This window comes from Vulpes vulpes, chromosome X (assembly GCF_048418805.1).
Source record: "Vulpes vulpes isolate BD-2025 chromosome X, VulVul3, whole genome shotgun sequence".
Lineage (NCBI taxonomy): Eukaryota > Metazoa > Chordata > Mammalia > Carnivora > Canidae > Vulpes > Vulpes vulpes.
In genome coordinates this window covers 32,567,034-32,591,274 of record NC_132796.1, presented here as the reverse complement: position 1 = coordinate 32,591,274, position 24,241 = coordinate 32,567,034, and the positions used below count along the sequence as shown (strand labels likewise).

The following is a 24,241-nucleotide window of genomic DNA, read 5'->3' as shown; positions in this document are numbered from 1 at the left end:
ATCCAGTTACCCCATCCCCCCCCCACCCTTCCTTCTGCAACCCTTTGTTTGTTTCCCAGAGTCAGGAGTCTCTCATAGTAGTCTTCCTCTCTAATTTTTCCTCACTCAGTTTTTCCTCCTAGTTATTTTAAATCCGCTGCCTGTTAATTTGCAAATCTGTGTCAGAACCAAGATGTCTATTTTGTCTTTTCAGACTATGATCTTTATTGTCTTCTAACATAGCCTGAATATTTTTCTTGAAAACCAGACATACTATATAGATAATAGGAGCTGTGGTAAATAGGCCTTTGGCATGAGGTTTCATGCTAACCTGGCTAAGAATTAATCTGTCTCTGTTCAGTGCTTTCCTGTTGCTGTAGGGGCCAGAAGCTTCGAATTCTTCCAGTGTCCTTGTTTTTGCCTCCCCTCTTGCTTTGGGCTTCCCTAAGTACTCCTCCTCAGACAGAGTCTCCTTCTTGCTGCTCTTTTGGCTGAAATCCACCATTATTATACTGGAGTCCTCATGGTGTCATAGCAAGGTGTTGGTGAGCAAAAGCATTCTATAAGCTTATGATGAAATCTCCAACTTTGAATGGGCCCATGTCCCTAGGATGTGACCTTCACAAACATTTCTTAGCTTTATTTTTTTCCCTCTTAGGTAAGAGGAAGCCTGGATTGGAATTGAATAGGATAAATGCCCTTCCTCCAAGTGGGATAAGACTCTGGTAAAGTCATTCCCCTCCGAGGAAAGTAGACCTTTGTCATAGAGAGTACTCTGGGCATATTTCACAAAGGCTACTCTTTCCCCTTTCACTGTCAGAGCTACCAGGGGATCTTTTTCAGCTCTTTGCCATGAGAACCTGGTGGAGTTCTTGGAGGTAAATCTCCAAAAAGTATAGGCCCTCCCACAAGACTGCATCACCCAGGGGTTTCTCCCTCTCATCCTGGTCCACACTCAGCCTCTAGCAATTCCTCAAAATTACCATGTAAGTGTTCCTACCAGTTAATGGCTCTAGCCACTTCTATTGTAGGTAAACAGATCTTGGCTACAACTCTGGATTTGCTTCTCTCTGAATTTGGGGGTGGTGGTTTGCCCTGCAACCTCACTTCTCTGAGGGGTCCAAGAAAAATCACTGATTTTTTTTTTTATTTAAGCTTTTTCTTGTCATAAGGATGGGAGTGGCAATGTCCAAAGCTCTTTACATATTGAAGCTGAAACCAGAGGTCTGACAGTACACTATCTTAACTTTTTTTTTTAAGATTTTATTTATTCACTCATGAGAGGCACAGAGAGAGGGGCAGAGACATATACAGAGGGAGAAGCAGACTCCTTACAGGGAGCCTGATGTGGGACTCCATCCCAGGACCCCAGGATCACAACCTGAGTTGAAGGCAGATCCTCAACCACTGAGCCACCAGGCATCCCTATCTTAACTTTTAAAATATGTTTGGGTATAATATCAAATTTGAATGCAAATTACAAATGATTTTATTTCAAACTTAGATCTGGTCAAAATGATTCTTTAATAATAGGAACTTGGGGTCTGCTGGAAAGATCTTCATACAAATGTCTGAGTGGTAGGCAGGGTCTAATACCTCAAAATCATGCTACAAAGATGGGAATCTTCTGGACCAAAGAATAGGGCTGACTCTACCAAAACTACCCAACAGGTTCCTGGCATATTTCTGTGGATATCAAATGAATTTGGATTTTACCTGAGACTAAGCAAATGAATTTCTAGTGATATGAAGGTGTATTAATTATCTCTTTGAAATTTGACTACACTGGAATGGGGAAAGGGACAGGAGATCAAACAGGCATCCAGAGTGCAGAGCCATAAAAATCAGTGGAATCAAGGAAGGTGTACTCTGGAAAACATCCAGACACCAAGAAACCAGCTATCCGAGACTTCCTTAAAGTGAGTAATGGTAGCCACAGAACAATCTCAGATCCCACAGTGTGGACCACGGTTGTGGACTCGGTAATGTGACCCTAAATTGGGGAAAATCTCAGTCCCCAGAGGACCCAAGATATTCCAGTTCTCTTGGAACAAGCAGCCTGTGTTATTACCTCAATCCACTGTTGACTTGTATGACTTCACCGCCCTGGACTTACTCGTTCAATATTCCCTTCACAGCCATCTGCTATTAGCACTGTTGGTTTCTCTTTCTGTGTCTAGCAAATGATCCAAATCTATTTCCACCCACACGTTCCCTCTTGTACTCTGAGAGTGGGATAGTTCCTCTAAAGAGAACCTGTCAGTGCTAATTAGGGAGGAAAGCCTGTGTGGCAATGTGTAGGTTTAAAAGACAAGAAAATCCCCCATGGAGGTTCTGTAGAACACTTTGGATACACTGACAAGTTAATAAAAAGCTTGATTCAGTGACATTTTTAACACACTGGCATGGAAAGTACCACTGGAAATAAAGTGACTTTCAAGGGAAAAATTGTTTCATTGAACTCTGTGAAGAGCTATTATTGGTCTTAAATCTCCTCTGTTTCTTGGCTACTGAAGCAATGCATCAAAGAACAATCGGTGAGGGAGTTGGGTTCCTACTCTAGGTCCGCAACCTGACAACAGCTTCTTTGTGGCACTTGGGAGCATCATCGTTAGAGAAACTCACTCAACCGGGGAAAGAAGCCCGAGTGTCCTTTTATTCTTTCCTAAACCTGTGTTCACACAGAGGTAACATGGAGAGGGGGTGAGAGGAGAGGGGGGAGAGGAAGGGAGAGCAGGAGCCACACTGACACAGATGGATGCGTGTGTGCTCTGACTGGAGAACAGTGAGGAGAACATTTGGTAGACCCAGCTCTGAGAACACCAGGTTTGATATTGTTTGTGTCAGATGTGTGAAGGATCATTGGGTTTACAAAAAATTCTCTCCCCTCTCCCAGAACTCTTGTGGAAATAGCAGAAAGCTATCACTGTCTGCCTGAGCATCACCAGTGTTCTCACAAGTGGCTTAATAAATCAGGCATGTGAGAGCCAAACAACTCAATGGCGAGCCTGTACATATTACATGGCTGGTGAGATGAGAGCAAAGTTATTATTAAAGAAATGACAAAAGAGCTCAGTATGCATAGTAGCTACTAGAGCTGGAAATCCAACATAGAAACAGAGAACTATTCAAACTTCTAAGTGGCTATGTCTATTCATATTTATGACTACCACCTACGGTCATTTCAAATTGTCCCATCTCAGTAATCTAAGAGAAGCCACTTAGTCAAGCTGTAAGCATTTATGCGTATTTTCAGGAAGTAGATACAGTCAGACTTACCGTGGTCATGAATTTCAATAAATGACTCAAGAAAATAAACAACGTGGTAGACTGTTAGCAATGTGGTAGACTCTCGTGTTGTGATATTTCAGCTTCTCCCTTAAGAGGTGAAGTCCTTTCCTCCACCTTTTTTTAAAAAGATTTTATTTGTTTATTCATGAGAGACACAGAGAGAGAGAGAGGCAGAGAGAGAAGCAGGCTCTATGCAGGGAGCCCAATGTGGGACTCGATCCCAGGACTCCAGGATCACGCCCTGGGCCAAAGGCAGGCACTCAACCACTGAGCCACCCAGGTGTCCCTCCTCCACCTTTTGAATGTGGACCAACTTGTGACTTGTTTTAGCCAACACAATCCAGAAGAAGTGATAATGTTCCAATTCTGAGCCCAGGTGGCAAGAAACTCTGCACACTTCTGCTTTCTGTCTTGGACTCATCCCTCTATATGAGAGTAAGTCCCAGCTAGTCTGATGGAAAGTGAGAGGGCACAAGGAGTAGGGCCTCATCAACCCAGCTGAGACTACCCTAGACCAGACAGCTGAGCAGAGACATATGAACGAGGCAAGCTGATATAAACTGGGCCACAGGGGGACACAAGCTGATATAAACATGGGCCACAGGGGGACGCCTGGGTGGCTCAGCGGCAAGGTTGCCAAGCCAATCAAAAGACTTCCAAAAAATTATAGATGGTTATCATTTGAGGGATTACATTTAGCAGTAGCTAATTGACATGACTGGTGAATATTAACTTTCTCTTGAAATCTTGTCTGATTTTCGTTGAACTCATCCTGATTTTTCTTGCAGGTTTTATTTTTATTTTTTTATTTTTTTGTATATTTTTTATTGGAGTTCGATTTGCCAAAATATAGCATATCACCCAGTGCTCATCCCGTCAAGTGCCCCCCTCAGTGCCTGTCACCCAGTCACGCCATCCCCCTGCCCATCTCCCCTTCCACTACCCCTTGTTCGTTTCCCAGAGTTAGGAGTCTCTCATGTTCTGTCTCCCTCTCCGATTTTTCCCACTCATTTTCTTTCCTCTCCCCTATAATCCCTTTCACTATTTTTTATATTCCCCGTATGAAAAGAAACAGTCAACAAAACTAAAAGACAACCTACAGAATGGGAGAAGATATTTGCAAATGACATATCAGATAAAGGGCTAGTATCTTACAGGTTTTAAACATGGGCCACAGGGGGACGCCTGGGTGGCTCAGTGGTTTGACGCCTGCCTTCAGCCCAGTACGTATCCTGGACTCCCGGGATCGAGTCCCACATCAGGCTCCCTGCATGGAGCCTGCTTCTCCCTCAGCCTCTCTCTCTTTCTGTGTCTCTCATGAATAAATAAAAAAAATCTGAAAAAAACCTAAATAAACATGGGCCACAGCACTTGTTTTCTTTACTGATATAATATACAGAGAAGGATATTCTTTTCTTTATTAAAAAGCTAAGTTTTTTATGTTATTCAAGTCCCGAGTCCCTCCATCATCCTGAGAAATGTCAATATCCATAGGGAAGATTTTTTATAGTATGATTTTTTTTAACCTTCTCAATTCGAAGAACTTTCCCCTCATGGGCTCTTTTAATAACCATCTTTCATTCCCGAAATTCCTTCACCCCAGAATTTTTTACCTCCAACAGCACTTAGCCTTCTCATATTTTTCACCATGTCTGATACTCAAATTTGTTGAAAGTTTCTCTTTGGTTCCTCCGTTTTCATGCATTGTGTCAGCTCCTTCTTGATCTCACTTCTGTAGCAGACACTATACATTGGTTCACTTCAATATCAAACTCCTATTCCCTGCGCCTCCCTGTACAATAGATGTTGGGAAATTGAGAACTTGAATTTCTGGGTCTCCTATGTAACAAAGGGTGCAATGTGAAGAGATTAGGGGAAGTCACAGTGGAAGGCTTCCCTTCCTGAAGAAAAGTTCATTAAGAGAAAGCCCTTGACTCCCTCCGCCTTCCTGTCTAGAACTCATGTGACGATGCAATTGTTTAGCAGCTATACTGCACCCACAAAGGATTTTTGTTGTATGAGAAAAATAATCTGTTACTTACTTAAGTCATTACCTATGGTAAGGTTTTCTGTTGCTCATGGCTATATCACACAGTTATACTGAAGCAACTTCCTTTCTTACTGGGTCATTATATATTCAATATATCTTGCCTTCTATCACACTGCCCTGCAGCATTCTGAACTTGAAGCCCTCCAACTGCCCACCTACTCCTAGACCTGAATTACCAAGCCTATCTAGAGAAATCATACAAGTAAGTATTCTTACCAGTATAAACTCATCTTCAGCTTTGGTGGTAAAATATCCTGAGTTCCCTCTCTTCACCTAACAGCAGCAATTAAGGTTTATCACTCTTACTGTTTGTAACATGACTTTGCAAAAGCCCTGGACCAATAATACCCTTTTGTATTTCTATAGCAGCCATAATATGGGAACTCCTTGCTTCACTTTTCTTCCTCTTCTCCATTTTTTCCTAGAAACTCATCTTTATTCCAGCTCCTATTTCTCTCTTCCCAGCTCAGTGGAGAAGTACCTTTTTTTTTTTCTACGAAGGCCCTATGCCCTATGATCTCAGGGTCATGAGATCAAGACCTGAGCTGAGATAAAGAGTCAGTCACCTCTGACTGAGCCACCCAGGTGCCCCTAAGTACTCCTTTTTCTAACCAAGGCAATTTCCCCTTTGTCTTAGTGGTCACTTCCTTCTACTTGCTCAGGGCTCACTCTGCATTGGTCACTCCCTCTTTCTCCTCTGTTTTCCACCATTCCCTCTTTGCTGGCTCTGTCTCCTGAGCATATAAAAGTAGTCACAGGGGCAGCCCAGGTGGCTCAGCAGTTTAGTGCCGCCTTCAGCCCAGAGCATGATCCTGGAGACCCAGGATCGAGTCCCACATCGGGCTCCCTGCATGGAGCCTGCTTCTCCCTCTGCCTGTGTCTCTGCCTCTCTCTCTCTCTCTCTCTCTGTGTATCTCATGAATGAATAAATAAATAAAATCTTAAAAAATAATAAAAATAGTCACATCTCCAGTATCTTCAGACAGCACCCTATCCCTTTATCCATATTTTTCCCCTCTATCTCTCTATACTGCATTGATAGTCTATCACCACAAAACGACAGATTGCGTTATCCTTGTATTTTTCAAATCTTCTGCAGTTGTGGTTCCCACCCCACCACTTCATTGAAACAGCTCTGATTAAAGTCAGCAGAATCCTTCTAATTGCACAATTTAATTCATACTTCTTTCTCTGGCATTCCACATCACGAATCACTCTCTCTTTGAAACTGTGCATTAGTCAGCTACTGCTGCATAACAAATCACTCTAGAAGTTAGTGGCTTAAAACAACAATCAGGGGCACCTGGGTGGCTCAGTGGTTGAGCATCTGCCTTTGGCTCAGGTTGTGATCCTGGAGTACTGGGATTGAGTCCTGCATCGGGCTCCTCACAGGGAGCCTGCTTCTCCCTCTGCCTATGTCTCTGCCTCTCTCTCTCTGTGTTTCTCATGAATAAATAAATAGAATCTTTAAACAACAACAACAACACTCTTTGTTCCAACATAAGCATGCAGGTCCAGTGGAGGTTGGTTGGTCTAGGCTAGGTTTAGCTGGTGGTGGCTTATCTTTCTGCTGTGCTCAGTGAGCTACACAGGCTAGTCCTTCTCATTGCAGGATGTGAGAGCACATGCCCAAGCCAAGCTGCTTTTCACATCTGTTTGTGTCACATATGCTAACATTCCATTGGGTAAGGTATGTCATGTGATGAAGCCTAGAGTCAGAATGGGAGGGCACTGAAAATTTACATAATACTAGGAGTAGATTGAGGAGAGTGAAAAATTAGTCATTAGTGTAATTTATCTACTCTATCTGTGGATTTTTAAAGCATGAAATATTATTCCTTCTATAATTGCTTCTTCTCTTTTTCAGGGGCTCTTCTAATGCCCACCCTTTGGATGTGAGTGTTTCCTAGTATTTCAACCTTGGTGCTCCTTTTTCTCCTCACTCTGCATATCCCCCCACCACCATATTCAGGAGTCCTACTTTCATATCTCCACATGTGCCCTTTCTCTAGCCAAATGGAAGCATTTGTAATCTTCCACATGCATTGTGATTTTTCATGCTTCATGCTTTTGAACATTCTGTTGCTTCTTCCAGGCAGTTTTACTGCATTCTGGTTACCGTCTGCCCTCTTCCAAGAGTCAGCTCAGTGAAAGCATCACCTTTCCTGCCTCTGCCTTCCCCCCAAAGTCCAGGCTAGTGTTACAACATAGCAAGCCATCAACAAACAGTTGTTGAGACAGTTATTTAAAATAAAAATATATATTTAATTTTATTCCAAATTTTTTAAAAAACCAAAGTCTACTGGGCAAAGACAAAACACCAAATTTTATTTTAGCCTACAGAGATAAAAGGTGACACATAAACAGATTTTATACTGCTTTTTCCTCCTACTTCTCCTCAAGCAAAATTCACAGTATGATATGTGATAGCTGGAAGTGAATGATTCATTTTATTTATTTTTTTTAAAGATTTATTTATTTACTTATTTATGATAGACATAGAGAAAGAGAGAGACAGAGACACAGGAGGAAGGAGAAGCAGGCTCCATGCCGGGAGCCCAATGTGGGACTCGATCCCGGGATTCCAGGACCGTGCCATGGGCCAAAGGCAGGCACTAAACCGCTGAGCCACCCAGGGATCCCCTGAATCATTTTATTTTGACCTCAAATATAACCTCTAAGTGATAGGCCTTAAACAGTTTTTTTCCCCTAGTGGATGACATGCTATTTTCTGAAGTTGCACTTCACTTCCCTTGCTTATGTAAATGGCTGAATGCTTTTCTTTTGGGAAAAGCACACTATGTTCAACCGTGTCATTGATATCTAACATGTACTATGCAATGCTCCAGTAAATATGAAGGAATAAATAAGTATAGTTCTATCAAAACATTTTCTCTTACAGCTCCCTCTTCTCAAGTGGGGATGATATTTCTGATAAATAATTCACTGAGAAATGTATACATTATGAGTCCCTTGGTAGCATGGCACGGTATGAATGCCATAAACTTGACAAGTGGTCAAGGACATACACTGTGTTGGCCTAGAAGTAAACAAGCAACTACAGGTAAGTATTCCAATATCGCCACTGCTTTGTTGATGAAAGACAACTTATCAGTAAAGACTAACATAGGAGAGTTCAAAAGGAACAAAATAATTGAAATGGAACCATAGAACATTCTAGGTTCCATAACACCACTGTGCCCCACCACACATCCCTCTTAGCTCTCATTCATTCATTAAAAAACAAAAGTATTTATTGAATCAGGCATTCTCTGCTCTAGAAATACAAGGAGCAGAATAGACCAGGTCCCTGGTTGGGAGGTTTACACTCATGTGACAGATACAAGACAAACAGGTGGGCAGTTACAATAAACTCTAGAAGGAGTGAGATGAAAAACAAAGGAGAAAGAAGAAGAAAAATACTTTTCCATAGTCTGTAAGAAAGAAATGTTAAAGAACTGGTATAGGGATTATCACTTCTGTTATAAGAGAAGCAAAGAACAGCAAGGCATGCAAGTATGTTCTTATGTCAGGTGACAAGGAGTGAAAGGAGGCCTCATATGATGGATTCCATGTCTTGCTGAGGCGGGAAGCAATATGCAGATAGTGACAGGCAAGTTCTGGAGTCACAGAGTTGGAGAGTGAGAGGATGTGTGTAAGAGCCATTGTGGAGAGCCAGAACTGAGCAGACCAGAGAATCATCAGAGGTTTTCTCTGCTGCTCTGAAAACTCGACTGTGGGTGGGGACCACAGAGTTACAGAGGCCCCAGTCTGGTTCACTGAAGGGCATTTTCTACCAGCCTGATTTAAGTAGAGAAAAGGCAAGTGAAGGACTCCTGGGTGGCTCAGTGGTTGAGCATCTGCCTTCAGCTCAGAGTGTAATCCTGGGGTCTCTTGATTGAGTCCCATATCATGCTCCCCGTAGGGAGCCTGCTTCTCCCTCTGCCTATGTCTCTGCCTCTTTCTGTGTCTTTCATGAATAAATCAATAAAATCTTAAAAACAAAAAAGGCAAGTGAGTTAGGTCAATTCAAGCGTTAAATGTATAGTCCACAAAGAATCAAAGAAAATCATAGTTTTTTGTTGCTTTGTGATGGTTCCCAAATGAAACAGCTCAAAACCAAATTCCATGACTCCAGGAAAGATAACCCTGGCACAAACCCCCCAGTGAGGGCCTTCTCACCATCTGAACAAATTCTTGGCCACATGGACCCAATGCCCTCACTACAATGACTGGCAGTCTCCAGGCTCTGAATCCCCTATTGCATCAAACATTCACTAGGGGTGAAACAGAGGTAGGACCTGTGGGGGGGATGCAGAAACCCCTTTTTCTTAAACAGACTTACCAATATGCATGCCCTTCTCTGTATCTGGAAAGAGATAGTTGGGCCTTGAACATTTCTGTCAGTGCTAATCGCTAATTTTTATAGCTTGGAATAGAGGAATGGGAAATGTGTTTAATCATGTTGTCTTGGCACATTGTTCAACATCTGTATCATCCAAATCTTTACCTAAGGGGGGGTTATGATGAGAAATATCCACACGGTCCCTTCATGTCAACTGAGGTCAATCTATATATGTTTATATTTGATTATGCATTTGAAAACCAGGGATGTTTTGAACATCCCTGTTCATGTGTTGAACAAGCATATACGATTAGCGTTAGTGCTTAGCCAATGCTTTGTTATGTGGAAACCAGGGCACAAAATGCTCATTTTGTTCATATTCAGTGTTATTTTCTCCTCATACAAAAGTTGCTTTGTTTTAAAATTAACCGCTTTCAAGGTTCTCATCTGGCCTATGAATAAATATTTATAATGTGCTTTGACTATGAAGAGGGTCATTAGCATATAAACTTGGACAATGAATTATTTCCTTTGATAAGCATGCAGAATTGTGAAGAGCAAAAAATGACAAAACGTAACAAAGGCGTTTTATGCTTATAAATACCTTACTCCAGTCCTTCAAAATCATTAAGAAATGTCCTTTATGAGACATGCTTTAGAAGAATCACAGAAATTAAGAGCTGGGTGAGACATGAGAGGTTTCCTTGCACCTGTTCTTTCTCTGAATCAGTGCAGAACTGACTCATGACATATATTTATTTTTTAACCAATTTATGGTTCCCTTCAGGGCAAGAAAGCACTATAATAAACAGGGTCACATCCTATACCCGTAATCAAAAGGTCAGCATTTCTTTCCACTAAAAGAGAGACACTAAATATGACATTTTTCCCCCTCTCTTTAATGTAAGCAAATATTCTGAGTCCTGAGATTTGTTTCAAGTTTGTACTTGGTGCATGAGCTGAGGTGTGGGTTCCCCATCACATAAGTAACGTATTTAGTTCAATGAATGGTTCAAAAATTGCTGCCTTCCTGAGAAATGGCAAGAGGTGAGGCCGAAACACGCAAATAAATGAATCCCCTAAACCTTGGCCCAAAACATTGTCTGTCCTGCAACTGTGTGAACAAGCAGAGGCGCACCAGAGACATAAATGTAATTTCACCTTTTGCTGCATGAATAAGTACTGAATCATAATAAAAATTCACGGCAGAGACAAGGACAGGAAAGAGAGGAAAGAGCATAAGCTGGGTATCTCATATAGAATCTCTGAGTCTGCAGGAAAGGCATCAACCTGTGTAGGCAAGTCTTTCTTTTGCTTCCCCGGTGCCTATTCACTTCCCCAGCCACTGTGCTAATCATGGTACAGCAGGCCAGGCTTTGTACTTAGTTATCTCTTTTCACTCATGCCCGCCTGACCGGTGGTCAAATACCAAAAAGCCAGAGAAGGACTGATAAGCCAGAGAAGGTCAAATAAAAGCCACAGAGGCTGATAAAAACACTGCCCCCCCCCCCACAGCACCGTGACACCAATACCAAGCTTCTTATACTCCTAGTAACGCGCCCCTCCCCTGGCCTCCATGCCCACAGTAGGATATAATGATAGGATGAAGGAGCCAGGTCAGGGGGGAGCCTCCTTGCCCCTTAGATCTATTTTTCTTTTCAATCATCTGACTTTCTGACCCTCACTCTCTTTCTTGTCCTCTCGCTTCTTCTACAACCCTCACTGCAGTAATTCCCTGACCCCACTTGGACCTTGGATGCCATGACCCTATTGCTTGTTCACCGTTCGTTGCTACTTAGCCAGCTTGGAATCCGTGATCAGCACAGTGCCGCCTCTGAAAATGCCTTCAAATCCCATGATCCTCTCTATCTCCGTTAAAATCACCTGGAAAATTCCCAACCCTGGTTAATCCTACTCTTCTCATGCTTCTAAGAGCTGAATGTGATTAAAGTCCACGGCCTCAATAACCGGTTTCACTTTGAAATAAGGACCACTCCCTTGCTCTCTGAGAAAACAGTGTTCTCTCTCATCTAACTTCTAATTTTGAATCTAACTTCTAATGTAACTTTCAAGTTCCCATCTAGCTTCTTTCCACCATTCAAATGATTGCTTAAACTTTTTTTTCAGAGGAGCCTTCCCTTAGCACCTCATCCAAAATAGCCCTCTCCCCCATCACACTCCATTCCCTCACTTTAAGTCATCTTTGAAATGCCTATCACCACCTGATGCCCCCCACATGTGTATCCATCTGTACCTTACAAGTATAGACAAACGCCATAGAGACGGGATTTTTCTTGTTCGCCCCCATCTAACACAGGGTTTCTCAACTTCAACACTATTATTTTGTGTAAAATAAGTTTTGTTGTGAGGCACTGTCCTGTGCATTGTGGGATGGTTAGCAGCATCTGTGGCCTATACTAATTATCTGCCAGTGGCATCCACTCTAGCTATGACAGTCCAAAATGCCTCCAGACGTTATTATCACAAATGTCTGCAGGAGCCCGGAAGGGGAAAAATCGCCCCTGATTGGGAACCACTGCTCTAACACAATGCCTGGCACAGAGTGATGAATGTATGAATGACCAAATCATAGATCACAAAGAAGCCCCAAGAAGTAATAGAATTTACTGCTCTAGCTTCCAGCAGAGCTATCTTTAAGTCTTACCAGAAAAAATGAACTTACCTCGTTTTAGGAAAGATAGGGTTTTGCACCAAGCGTTCTCAACCCTCACTGCATGTTATGATCACCGCAGGGAAACTTTTGAAAAACTATCGATGCCAGGCTCCTCTCTAGAGCAATTAAATCAGAATCTCAGGAGTGGGGTCCAGCCCTAGATGATTTTTGAAACCTCCTCCTATGATTCTGATTTGCAGCCAAGGTTCAATTCCTGTTCTCCTCGATCCTCCCAAGACTAATTCCACAGCATAGTGATTGCCACAGATAGGACATTTCTTCTCACACATCTACATAGGCGATCAGTACTTTTGAGAGGAAAGAAAGTGTCGATGAGCATAGTCACTTCTTGCTCCATTTATATCTTCTATTCCCTGCCCTATTGTTGATCCATGTTCATCCTAAATAAAGCAATTTAAAAACCAGTGTTCTACTCTTGGTAATTCTGATAATTAGGAAAATTGTATTATGTTGCAATTTTCTTTTGTAATGGTGGTTTGGGCTATGCTGTCATATTGGGATCAGATATTATAAGGGCCTTAAAATAGTCCTGTGTGACAGTCTTGATTTGTAGTAGCTTGAATACCAGAAACTAAGGGATTATAGATGCAGATGTCCAAAACAGAACCCATAGTGAAGTGGGGTTAGCACTACCGATTGGGGAGTTTCATCAATATTTATATAACATATGATGGTCTACTAGTGAGAACATTAATAACTGCAATTCTAAGTGTCTGATTTAAGTACAGAGAAATTTTCATTCCCAAAGTGGTACCCCATAGCTTGAAAAGTGAACTCTGGTTCTCAAAGATGAATAGTTCTGAAGTGAACTAATCCTTTCTAATCCTGGAAAAGGTTTCTTATGGGAGTTACCTGGTTCCTGGTGATTACAAAACAAGTAGGCATAATAGCTGCCACCATATTGCAATAGCTTTGGTATAATCACTTTGGTGTGCAAAATATCCCGAAAAAGGAGAAACAGTCTTCCTCTATGAATTACAAATGCGGCTTTTCTGCAGCAGCTTGCACGTGACACACAATTTAGGAGAGCCCAGTAGCAAACTGCACACCATCAAGTAAGCAGGCCAGTGTGGTTCAGCCTCGCCCATAAAATGAGAGCTGAGAATGGAGAGGCCTGAGATTAAGAACCCCCGGGGTCTGGTTAACATCTACGTGCCCTTGCCCAAGATATGGCACCTCTCTGAGCTCCAGTTTTACTTGTAAAATAAGAGAGTTGGACTAGAATACGAATGAACCTTCCAACCTTGATTTGGGAGAGTAAGATAGAATAATGGTTGCAATAAGCTGAGTAATGTGACCCCTGCCACCCCCACCTCAGCCCCACAAAAGATGTCCACGTCTGAATCCCTGAATTCCTGGAACCTGTGAATACCTTACCTCATGTAGCAAAAGGCACTTCACAGATATGACTAAGTTAAGGACCCTGAGAGAGAGAGAAGACATGAGGATGGAAGTAGAGGTCAGAGAGGAGAAAAGATACTGAATTGCCAGCTTTGAAGATGGAGGAAGGGGTCTTGAGCGAAGGAACGCAGGCTGTTTGTAGAAGCTGCAAAAAAGCAAGTAAATGGATTCTCCCCTAAAGCCTCCAGAAGAAACATAGTCTTGCAGACCCATTTTTAGACTTCTGACCTCCAGCACTGTAAAATAATAAGCTTGTGCCCCTTCAAGCCACTAAATTTATGGTAATTGGTTATTGCAGCAATAGGAAACTAATTTAGGTTAAGAACTTGGGCGCTACTATCAGACTACTTGAGTTTAAATCCTTCTTCTCTTACTGGATATGTGAACTTCCACAAATGACCTAAACTCCCTGTACCTCAGTTTCATTTGAAAAATGGGAGGGTTGGTACCAGAACCAAACCTGCTGGGTTATTTTGAGTTTACTAGAGGAAATCCTTAGGCTCATCAGGAACTTTTAGATAAATGTAATCCTTGTTCTGCTCAATTTCGTCATTTAATTTAGGGTATTTGTACCTTATATCCTAAAAGTCAAATATTTCTTTTTATGTCGCCACTGAGGAGGACCGGGGTAGAGGCATTTACTTTTAAGAGTAATGTATGTAACATTTCATTCGATCCTTACAATCAACCGTGAAGTAGGTATAATCTGAAGTTTTCATACGAGGCTGTGAGAGGTCAATTCACCTAAGTAACCAAGTAACAGGGCTGGTGAGGGGCCAGAGCACTTCAAAGTGTTCATTATGACACTGACCGCACTTAGTGGCGGGACTGTGATGAAAGGGTATGTGCACTAAACACAGCAGTGGGCCCTCAACCAATGCTGCGGGGCCTGGGCTGACACTAGGTCACCCGTCCGGCCACACTGCCCAGCTCTTCACCCCCCAGCCGGGTTTCCGGAAAGGCGGGGGGCAAGGGGCAGCCGCCTCCCAGCGCGCAGAGCCCCGCCCCCGCCCCCGACGAGGCGGCGCCCTGACGACACAAAGGCGGGGCCTTCCGGGGGGCCGCCCCGCTGCAGGGATGGGGGCGGGGCCTCCCCGGAGGGCACTGCGCGGACGCGGAGCGCGGCTGGCTGTGGCTCCGCCCCTCGGCAGAGTCGGCGCCACCATGGAGGAGTACCACAGGCACTGCGACGAGGTACCGCCCCTCGGCAGCCCGCGAGCGACCCCCGCCCCCGCCCGCCTCGGCTCCAGGCTCGGCCCCGAGGGCGCCCCCGACCGTCCGGGTCTGGCGCCCTCCGAGCCCGGGCCCCCCCTCCCCTGCCCTCCGGGCCCCGCCCCGCCCGGCCCCGAGGCCTGAGTGGGGGGCTGCGAGTCGGGGTGGCAGGGGAGGGCGGGGGATCGAGGTGGAGGGCCGGAAGGCGGGCTCGGGGTGCGTGGGGTGGGGATGGGGTGTCGGCGCCGCCCGTCTCCGAGACGGGCCTTAGAGGCCGGTCTGCACGGCGGCTCCCTCCGCCCCTCGGCGTCCCCGAGGCAGGTGCCGCAGCCTCGCGAGCCGGGCCCTGATGGCGGAGCCGCGCCCCGGCACCGCGGCGGGGGTGGGCTGGAAGGAGGTGCCCCGCGGATCACGAGCCCCCGCCTACTGCCTCAGGCCTCCCGGCGCCTCACCGGAACCCCACGATGTTAGGTGTTCCCTTCGTGTTACTGATGGGGACTCTGACTTTCATGGCGACTAAGCGATTTGCCCGAAGTTAAAACCGCCAGGAGCGACAGATGCCCCATTCGAACCCAGGCCTCTTGACTACACGCCTGCAAGCCTGGCTCCCCTTAGCCATTAGGAGGGTGAGGCCTTAGGGATCCCAGCATAGGGACCGGCCTGAAGGGCAGAAGAGAGAAAGGCCTTCTCCATCCAGTGGTAGCCACAGGTGAACGATGCAGTGAAGTAAAGTAGGCACCTGGCGCAGGGGCCACCGCAAGTGGTGTGCTGTTCGACCCCTGGAGAGGGCTTCTGGTCCCTCCGTCTTTCGGATGTGGGCTTCTGCGGAAGCCACACTGAAACCCATTTAGTTTTGTGATGCGGGTAGCACACACGCTTGTAGGTTAGTGGGAAAGTATTCTCATTTTAGAAATTAAGGGACAAGCAGTTTCTCAGACCTATCCCTCCCACCAAACGCTGGTCTACTGACTCCCAAGGGGATTCTGTACTACAGTACCTCCTAAATATATTTGAAAAGAAATGAAATTACATGTGTTACCGTTGCTACCCACTACTACCTGATTATCGGGTGACCTTCCAAATCGCAGTGAAACGGACATCATTTAATTTGTAGGTCACTTTTGAAAATAATGACCTTATTTTAAGGTGAAATGATAATTTTGAGAGGGTCAAAATGTGAGAGTTGTTTTCACAATCCTAGTTGTTTAGGATTTTTTTTTCCTTTGTTGTTGGGGAATTCTGTAGTGTAATGAAATGAGTTGAAAATATTTTAAATTTATACTCAGGATGATACTTAGCTCCAGAATTTTTTTAAAACTAATTTTAAGTTGCACAGTGGTATTTACAAAAATGGTGAGGTCATAAAGCACCTAAAACGTCTCCATGGAAACAAATCATGTATTGCCTGAAGAGTTTTGGTTTAGATTACAATCTTATCACATAGCCTAGTTCTCTACTCTAGGACACTTGGATGTCATTAATAGTTGCTTTTAACTCAGAAGTCTATCAAGCCACTTCACAACAAAGATTAAGTTACCCGGCCTATTATAATATTAAGGTGACATTAATTTAGATCAAGCATTTTCATAATCTTTAATTCAGGAAAGCCACATTTTTGCCCCACATGAAGTTAAACAAAATTGAAAACAGTCTATTAATTAGTCTCTTTATAGATCACTTCATTCTTATTCTTCTGTGGCCTTTTCCTATATACTGATGTATGTGTATACATCTTTATATCCTCCTCCTGCTATTTCCTGAGCTTTACAGTACAAAGATTCTCAATCTAGGGCATTCATCAAAAATCACCAGCAAAGCACCTTTAAAAAACTGTTTGCCCAGGCTGTGCCCCAGACTTAATGAATCAAAATCTCAAGGGAGGTGGGTGGGGAAAGCATTCTGCAATTGTAGAAGTGTTCTCGGTGGGATTAGCAGCTGGGTACACCTGACACCCCTTATCATTATGGTCTGCTGTCACTAACACCTGCTCAGGATAGCCTAGGGTATTCTGTGTGTCATCACAGCTACAAATAAAAGGAAGTCTGTGTTGAAAGCAGCTGTATCTTGTTTTCCCCTCCTTTAGGTTGGCTTCAATGCTGATGAAGCTCACAATATTGTGAAGGAGGTGAGTTACACATCTTGTTCATCTTGAAACTTTAAAAAGCTCTATTTTGACTTCCAGTACAAACTTAGAAACCTTACGATTAAAACAAGATTTTATATATTTTTTTTAAATTTTATTTATTTATTCATGAGAGACAGAGAGAGAGAGGCAGACACATAGGCAGAGGGAGAAGTAGGCTCCCTGTGGGGAGCCCGATGCGGAACTCGATCCCAGGACCCCGGGATCATGACCTGAGCCGAAGGCAGACGCTCAAGCACTGAGCCACCCAGGCATCGCAAAATTTTTAATATTTACTCACTTTTTATAGGGGTGCTTTATAGAGATGGGCCTTAGGAAGGTGTTTTGTTGTATACCATCAGGTATCCTGGAGCTTACTCTGAAAGTGATATTGGAGCATTATTCTAGAAAACTGGTTTGCTGTTTTCTAAAATTGATGTTCTGTCTTTAAAAAAAAAGAGCCATTATCCTGTAGGGCAAATATTATTTTGAAAATTAAAACTATAGAAGTATGTGTGTGTATATCTCTGTCACACACACACACTTTTATATAGGTAAATTATATGTAAAATATGTCAAAAGACCCTAGAAGTATGTTTTAGCCCAATTTAATTGGAAAAATAATCACTTAATACAGACACTGATATGCTAAATCAAAATCTTAAGAAAATTATTTGAAACATGGAATCTGATCCTCCTAGTAGGCAAATAGGAAGTTCTATTTGGGAATCAATTCTGACAGAGGAACTTGAATTACTCTAGTGGTATCACATACAGACTATACTGTGAGTAAGGCATTTATGAACCCTTTTAATAGTCCTGAGTCATTTTTCACTGTGCCAAATCCTAGGAAAACAATGAGCTGGCCCAGAAGGCAACCATGTATTGTAGGTGTGGTGGCTGGATCTGTGTCCTAGCAGGCCCTACCCTGCCTTTAGTCTGGGCTGGATTGGCTTGCCCTCTGGGCATTGAGCACCTTCTCAGCCCATCCTGAGACAGTGTCTGGCCTGTCTGAATGTTCTAGGGCACAAGCTCACCCAGAACTCATCCAGGTCTAGTCTTGTATAGCTAGGATCAACCCGAGATCTGAGAAAGCTAGACAGGCACCTCAAAATCCTGCCGTATTTTAATAGTTCAGACATATGTAGTGCAGCATGATGAACCTAGCTAACAGTACTGTATACTTGAGAGCTACTGAGAGTAGATCTTGAATGATTCTACCACAAAGGCAAAAGGTAGTAACTACATGGAGGGGTGGATATGTTAACTAACCTTATTGTGATAATTTTACAACATATCTGTCGTATCAAATCACATTGTACATCTCGAACTTAAACACTGTCGAACTTACACAATGTCGTGTGTCAGTTACACCTCAATAAAGCCAGGAAAAATAAAATGACAGCAACAATAAGGAGGATGATAATCTGTAACATTGCATATGTGCTTCCTCTGTCGCAGTCACTATACTTGAGCACTTGATATTCACGATCTCACTCCATCCTCACAATAACCTGATACAATGAGGCTGTTCTAAGGGTTAGGAAAATAGGGGCTCTGGCTCTGAGAGGTTAAGTCACTTGCAAAAGGTCACAGTGAGTAGGTGGCAGAAGTGACTTTACAGCCTATGACTGGGGTTCTAGACCAGCACTCAATCAGGCATCAGAAATGGATGTGAATGAGCACTGGAAAATTATTTAACTGTCTTGTGCTAAAGCATCTGAAAAGTGATGTTTGTTGATTTACTTTTAGTGGCAGGAGGTGGTAGCTTTATAGTTAAGTAATTACATAATGTAAACAGAAATGTAATTATTACACATAAAAATTCTATTTTTAAATTGGACTCCTGCTTTGTTTCTAGCATCTGAAACCTAGTTCAAATCCCAGCTGTTTCAAAGCCAACCTTTAACCAATTAATTTCACCCTTCCTTAATCTCCACTTGCCTCCATAATCCTTTTATGACATAGCTTATCATCCTTGATTAGTCTTTCTTGTGTTACAGATTTCTTTTATTAGCTGCTCTGCTAGTTCTTTCCAACAGAGGCCATGTCATTTTTATCTTTATATGGCCTCTAGTTATCTCATAGACTGAGATAATACGTGCAGGTGAACACTCTGAAAATCCTAACACAGAGACAGGGCATAATAAGTATTTACCAGATGCATATTTTCTAAGATGCTTTTTGGGATTATAAATATTTTTATGTTTTGAATAAACATATTTGTTTATGTGATTTGTATATGCTGTGATTTGTATATGTCTTTAACTGTCTTCTGCCCTTTTAGTGTATAGATGGGGTCTTGGGTGGTGAAGATTATAACCAGAACAACATCAACCAATGGACTGCAAGCATAGTGGAACAATCCTTAACACATTTGGTTAAGTTGGGAAAAGCTTATAAATATATTGGTGAGTATCAGTGTCCTTCCTCACTAGTTTATTCCCCTTTGTCCTCACGGTCTTCTCTGAATTTAGAGAATATAAATGAGTGTGATACACAAGTTGGATTCTAATAGGACATGAAGGACTTCTACCTTATTCAGACAAAGACAATATATGGTATTACCTAAAAGATGGAGCTCCTGCCAGCCACCCAACTGTCCTTAGTAGCTGTACCTTTTACATTTGTATCAGCTGCCCCCCTTCCACCAAAACCCACTCAGCCCTACTGTCTCCCTGTCAGGAGCTCCAGGCCTCCTTACATGGCCATAGGATGGCAAAGCGCCACACGGTAATTGTTGGGAAAGTGTAATCTTTTCTTCATTTTTGTGTCTGGATTATGCCCATGGAATGAGGCACGTGATTTGGCCCACATTTTTTTCCTGCAGCACAATCATCAGTGGTTATGGCAGCGGGCAACAGACTGGATCCAGTGGGGTCAAAATCGTGGTGGTAGATAATCAAGAGGACTTATTTTTTTCTAATCTATTTGCCGAGTGCTTTGTTTTCTGTTGGTTTTTACAGCTTTTAGAGCTCTGAACTCAAACACTTTGATATCTTCTCCTTTGCCAGTGCTCTCATTCTGCAACTTTATTTTTAGTGACCTGTGCAGTGGTCCAGAGGAGTGCCTATGGCTTTCACACAGCCAGCTCATGTTTTTGGGACACCACATCTGATGGTAAGAGACCTTAAGCTGATTCATACAAAATCCAACTTCTGGCAGAGTCAAATAGTGCACTTATTATCACTTATTATCAGATGCTTACTTACCTCTAATTAAATTCCGAAAAAGCATCAACAGGATTGCTTTGTACCTAGCAACAAATATGCCTTCAAATATGAAATGTGAAGATGTAACAGATTGCAGAAAATATATTAAAACCAATGAAAATGTGTGATTTCAATATTTTGCTGATATTTCATATTTTTTTGTGTTTCAGGAACCTGTACCGTAAGATGGGAGAACCGAACCATGAACTGTATTGTCAATGTTTTTGCCATTGCTATTGTTCTGTGACAGACTAAAAATGTTCGGCCAAAGCCATTAACTTAAGAATTTGTCAGTGTATCCTTTCTAAAAAGAGTAGTTACTTATTAATGTGTTAGATGACAAGTGTGCAATATGCTTCAAAAGCTAGCAACAAAAACTAAATATTATAAGCAAGCAATCTCATAGTAAGTTGGCAGATTATCTCATTCTATCCAGCATCGTTTAAATAGGAAAAATTTAATGTTGGCAAAACACAAAAACAAATACGGCATGACATGAAAATACAATCTTATGTTTACACCGGCTTTTCACTAACATGTACCTAAGAAGATGGAGAAATCCATTCAGATAATGAAATTCTATTTCATCTAGGGAAGTTAACAGGAATAAATGTATGACCCCCCCCCCCCAAAAAAAGCTGCAGAGATAAATGTAGAGAAAATAATAACTAGCTAACACTTCTTAGTTTTTCATTTCTTCTCCTCACTCAGTTGTAAACATCCTTTAGTGGAAAATAGTTCTGTTCATTTTTTTCCCTACCAACTATTATTGCAGTAGCAACCATCACTGACTTGTTACTTTTCTGAGAATGGTCAAGACAGTTTTTAAAATTCCAGATTCTTGGATTTACATTTGAGGGCCAAATAAATCTGGTAACCTGAATTCCCTAGTTAAACATAATTCATGACTGTTTGATAAAAAGTACACAACACTGACAGCTGCCTTACAATTGACTCATTTCATGTAGATCTAACATTTATGGAATTCCTATTATATGCATATTTTTCTCTTAGCATTATAGTTATCAATGTACTGTGCAAATTCTGGCACCTGTTCAGTTGGACAGCTAACATGTTGGAGGAAGAAATAAGGAATTGTTTTACAAGAAGAAAACAAATCTGGTTATCCATGTAGAAGTAAGCAAAATGAATAGCACTTATTGCTGACAGAGAATTATAGATGTCATTTTAAGCATTGCTCCTAGCAAGTAAAAAAAACATAAAATATGCAGCTCTTAAAGGCCTTACTAGCAGTATAACTACACAGATCGTCAGTTTTATCATTGCTTTAGTTACAACCATCTGTAAATAATTTAAATACTACATGGGGTTCAAATTGAGTGGAATCAAGTATAGATTAAAAGTATACAATCATTAGCAGGTTAATGAATATCTCAGGGCTTATGAAATGTAGTTAAATTTATTAAAATAAAAGATGAAAAATTAGGGTACATAGCTGGTCACCAAATATGAAGTCAATCTGGTTATTTAACCTGGAAAATAAAATTAAGTTTGCATATTACTACTAATACTAATATGTTTAGAGAGTGGAATCATGATTCATTGCATTTTGAGGGGAAAGGCTTATATTAGTACTGACAATATTAAGATAGTAGATAGTATTCTTGTAGGAATACTACGTGCATGTTTGATATGTTGCTGAATAACAGTAATTGTTTAATGTTTAAGAAGAATATTAAAATATGAGGATAGAGTTTCATGCAGTGATCTACATTTTTGGCACGTCAAAAATTCTCACAGCCATTACCTTTATTTTACTTTGCGCTGCTAGCTTTTGTGCCCTTGAAGATTATAATAGTGACCAAAATATCTGTGCGGTTAAGGCTTGCTTTTGGTTATTATTATTGAAGCCTGATTCTAAAGGAATAATAATCAAATATACCTCGTGAACTTGCTATCTGCTCTGTTTTTATTTAAAATACAATAAAGATTATCTTCCTGTGCTGTGCTTTTGCTTCTTGCGTGATCATTGAATAAAGAAATGACATTGTGCTTACTCTAAAAAATTCTAAATAGGAATAAGGAAAAGGAATGTTAGGTCACACAGATACAGTGTACAGAATAAATACCATTAAAATAGCAACCCAAGCCCAGTATTCAACATTACAACATAATAGCTTCTATTTTATGCCTTTTATTCTGATTTTAACACAAAATTTCACTTTAAAGAAGTCAATGTAAAATACATTCTGTAACTATTAGCTTTTAATGACTATTTTTGGGAAGGAATTTTGTCCCTGTTTGTCAACTTTCAATTGAGTTGTTGCTGGTTTTGTTTTTTAATTAAAGACTTTAAGTATGTAAAATTAGGGTATTCAAATGTAAGTACTAACTCGGATTTTTGTAAAGCTGCAATTTTATGTTTGTAAAGTGCTAGTATGCTGCCCTAAGTTGATGGCAACATCTCATTACATTTTCTTTAGTACTTTTTTACTCTTCTTCCCAAGCTGGATGTTATCTAATTATGAGTCACTGAAAGCATTTCACCACCTAAAGTCATCACATTTTTGAAGTAATCTTACAATACTGCAGATTTTCAAAGTTTGAAGTAAAAAAAAAAACCAACAAACTGATCTGATAAGTTCCTTAAAAGTTAGAGAAAATGCTGACTCTTTATGACAAAGGATGTAGTTCTTTTATATAGCAGACACTAAGGCAAAGGTTGAGAGATGAAAATTTCACCCCATGTGTTAGGACCTACCTGAGGGGAATTTGTTTTAAAATACAGAAGGTGGAGCTACATTTTGTGACTAGAAAGATTCAGTAAAACTGACCTTTGTATATTTGTGAAATGCCTTATAAAAGGCTCTTAACCAGGCAGGCCTTTCAAGATTTATTTATTTTTTTTTTTTAATTTATGATAGGCACACAGTGAGAGAGAGAGAGAGGCAGAAACACAGGCAGAGGGAGAAGCAGGCTCCATGCACTGGGAGCCTGACATGGGATTCGATCCCGAGTCTCCAGGATCGCGCCCTGGGCCAAAGGCAGGCGCCAAACCGCTGGGCCACCCAGGGATCCCCCTTTCAAATTTAGATGGCCATCATCAATATACATTAAGTGGTCCAGGAGATTCTAGTCCACAATGTCTAGTTGCAAACCCTGTAATTCTCACTTGGATATGTCATCCTTGGATACGTAGGATATATTGACAATCCAGGACTACTTAGAACTGACTCCTACTGCTTCATGAAGAATGTTTCGTTCCAAAATGGCTTCTAAGGATGTCAGGGATGAAGCTGGGACTTTGAAAAGACACTTGTGGTGGCACCACCCGAATAGTGGTCACTTCCCTACAGAATGCAAAACATGGGCAACTCCCCCACTCTGGGATGCTTTAAAGGTATAGACTATATGGGAAGTTTCTTTGCAGCTCTGCCTTACTGTGTCAGGGAATTTGATGCCTGGGTTTATCCAGTAATGTATATTCGGCTTTCTTCATGCCAAAATACATGCCTTTTTATTTTACTGAATGCTTCATCTTTTTAGATACTTTTTTTAAGAACACCAGCTTTGAATGAGATATTTCAGTCTGGGTTTCTCAGGGCAGAGTTTTACATGAGCCAGTAATGAAAGCTTTGTCAACTCATTTTCATCCCCTATAATACCTTACGGAGAAAATCTGCATGAAAATTATTAGATTTTGGCATGTTATGACCTTTAATTTTGTAGGCCAGGAATTTGGGTTAAGCTGCATGAGCGAACGTGGGCTTTCATAGTTAATGCTCATACAAAACACCACCCAAAATGGTCAGGGTTAGAACAATGGTTTCTTAATAATCAAATTAAAGCAAATTTTTTCTGTAAAGGGTCATATAGTAAATATTTGAGACCTTGCAGGCCTTTGCAACTATTCAAGTATGCCATCATAGTATGAAATCAGCCACAGACCATGAGTGAATGGGTGTACCGTGTT

General features: G+C 41.7%; 1 protein-coding gene across 1 annotated transcript; it reads left to right on the top strand.

The window, feature by feature from the left end:
* The first annotated feature begins 14,812 nt into the window (after window positions 1–14,812).
* On the top strand, window positions 14,813–22,276 carry DYNLT3 (dynein light chain Tctex-type 3). The gene is made up of 5 exons (XM_072744760.1): window positions 14,813–14,955; window positions 17,057–17,098; window positions 19,383–19,506; window positions 20,138–20,215; window positions 20,478–22,276. Exons 1-5 carry the CDS (start codon window positions 14,839–14,841, stop codon window positions 20,552–20,554), a joined length of 438 nt encoding a protein of 145 aa, XP_072600861.1. The 5' UTR covers window positions 14,813–14,838; the 3' UTR covers window positions 20,555–22,276.
* The last annotated feature ends 1,965 nt before the right edge of the window (window positions 22,277–24,241 follow it).

Bases quoted from the DNA above. Each gene is read 5' to 3' on its own strand.
- DYNLT3 (XM_072744760.1), top strand. From the start codon at position 14,839: ATGGGGGCGGGGCCTCCCCGGAGGGCACTGCGCGGACGCGGAGCGCGG. The intron at 14,956-17,056 runs GTACCGCCCCTC...CCCCTCCTTTAG, and splicing joins ACCACAGGCACTGCGACGAG to GTTGGCTTCAATGCTGATGA. The intron at 19,507-20,137 runs GTGAGTATCAGT...CTTTATTTTTAG, and splicing joins AAAAGCTTATAAATATATTG to TGACCTGTGCAGTGGTCCAG.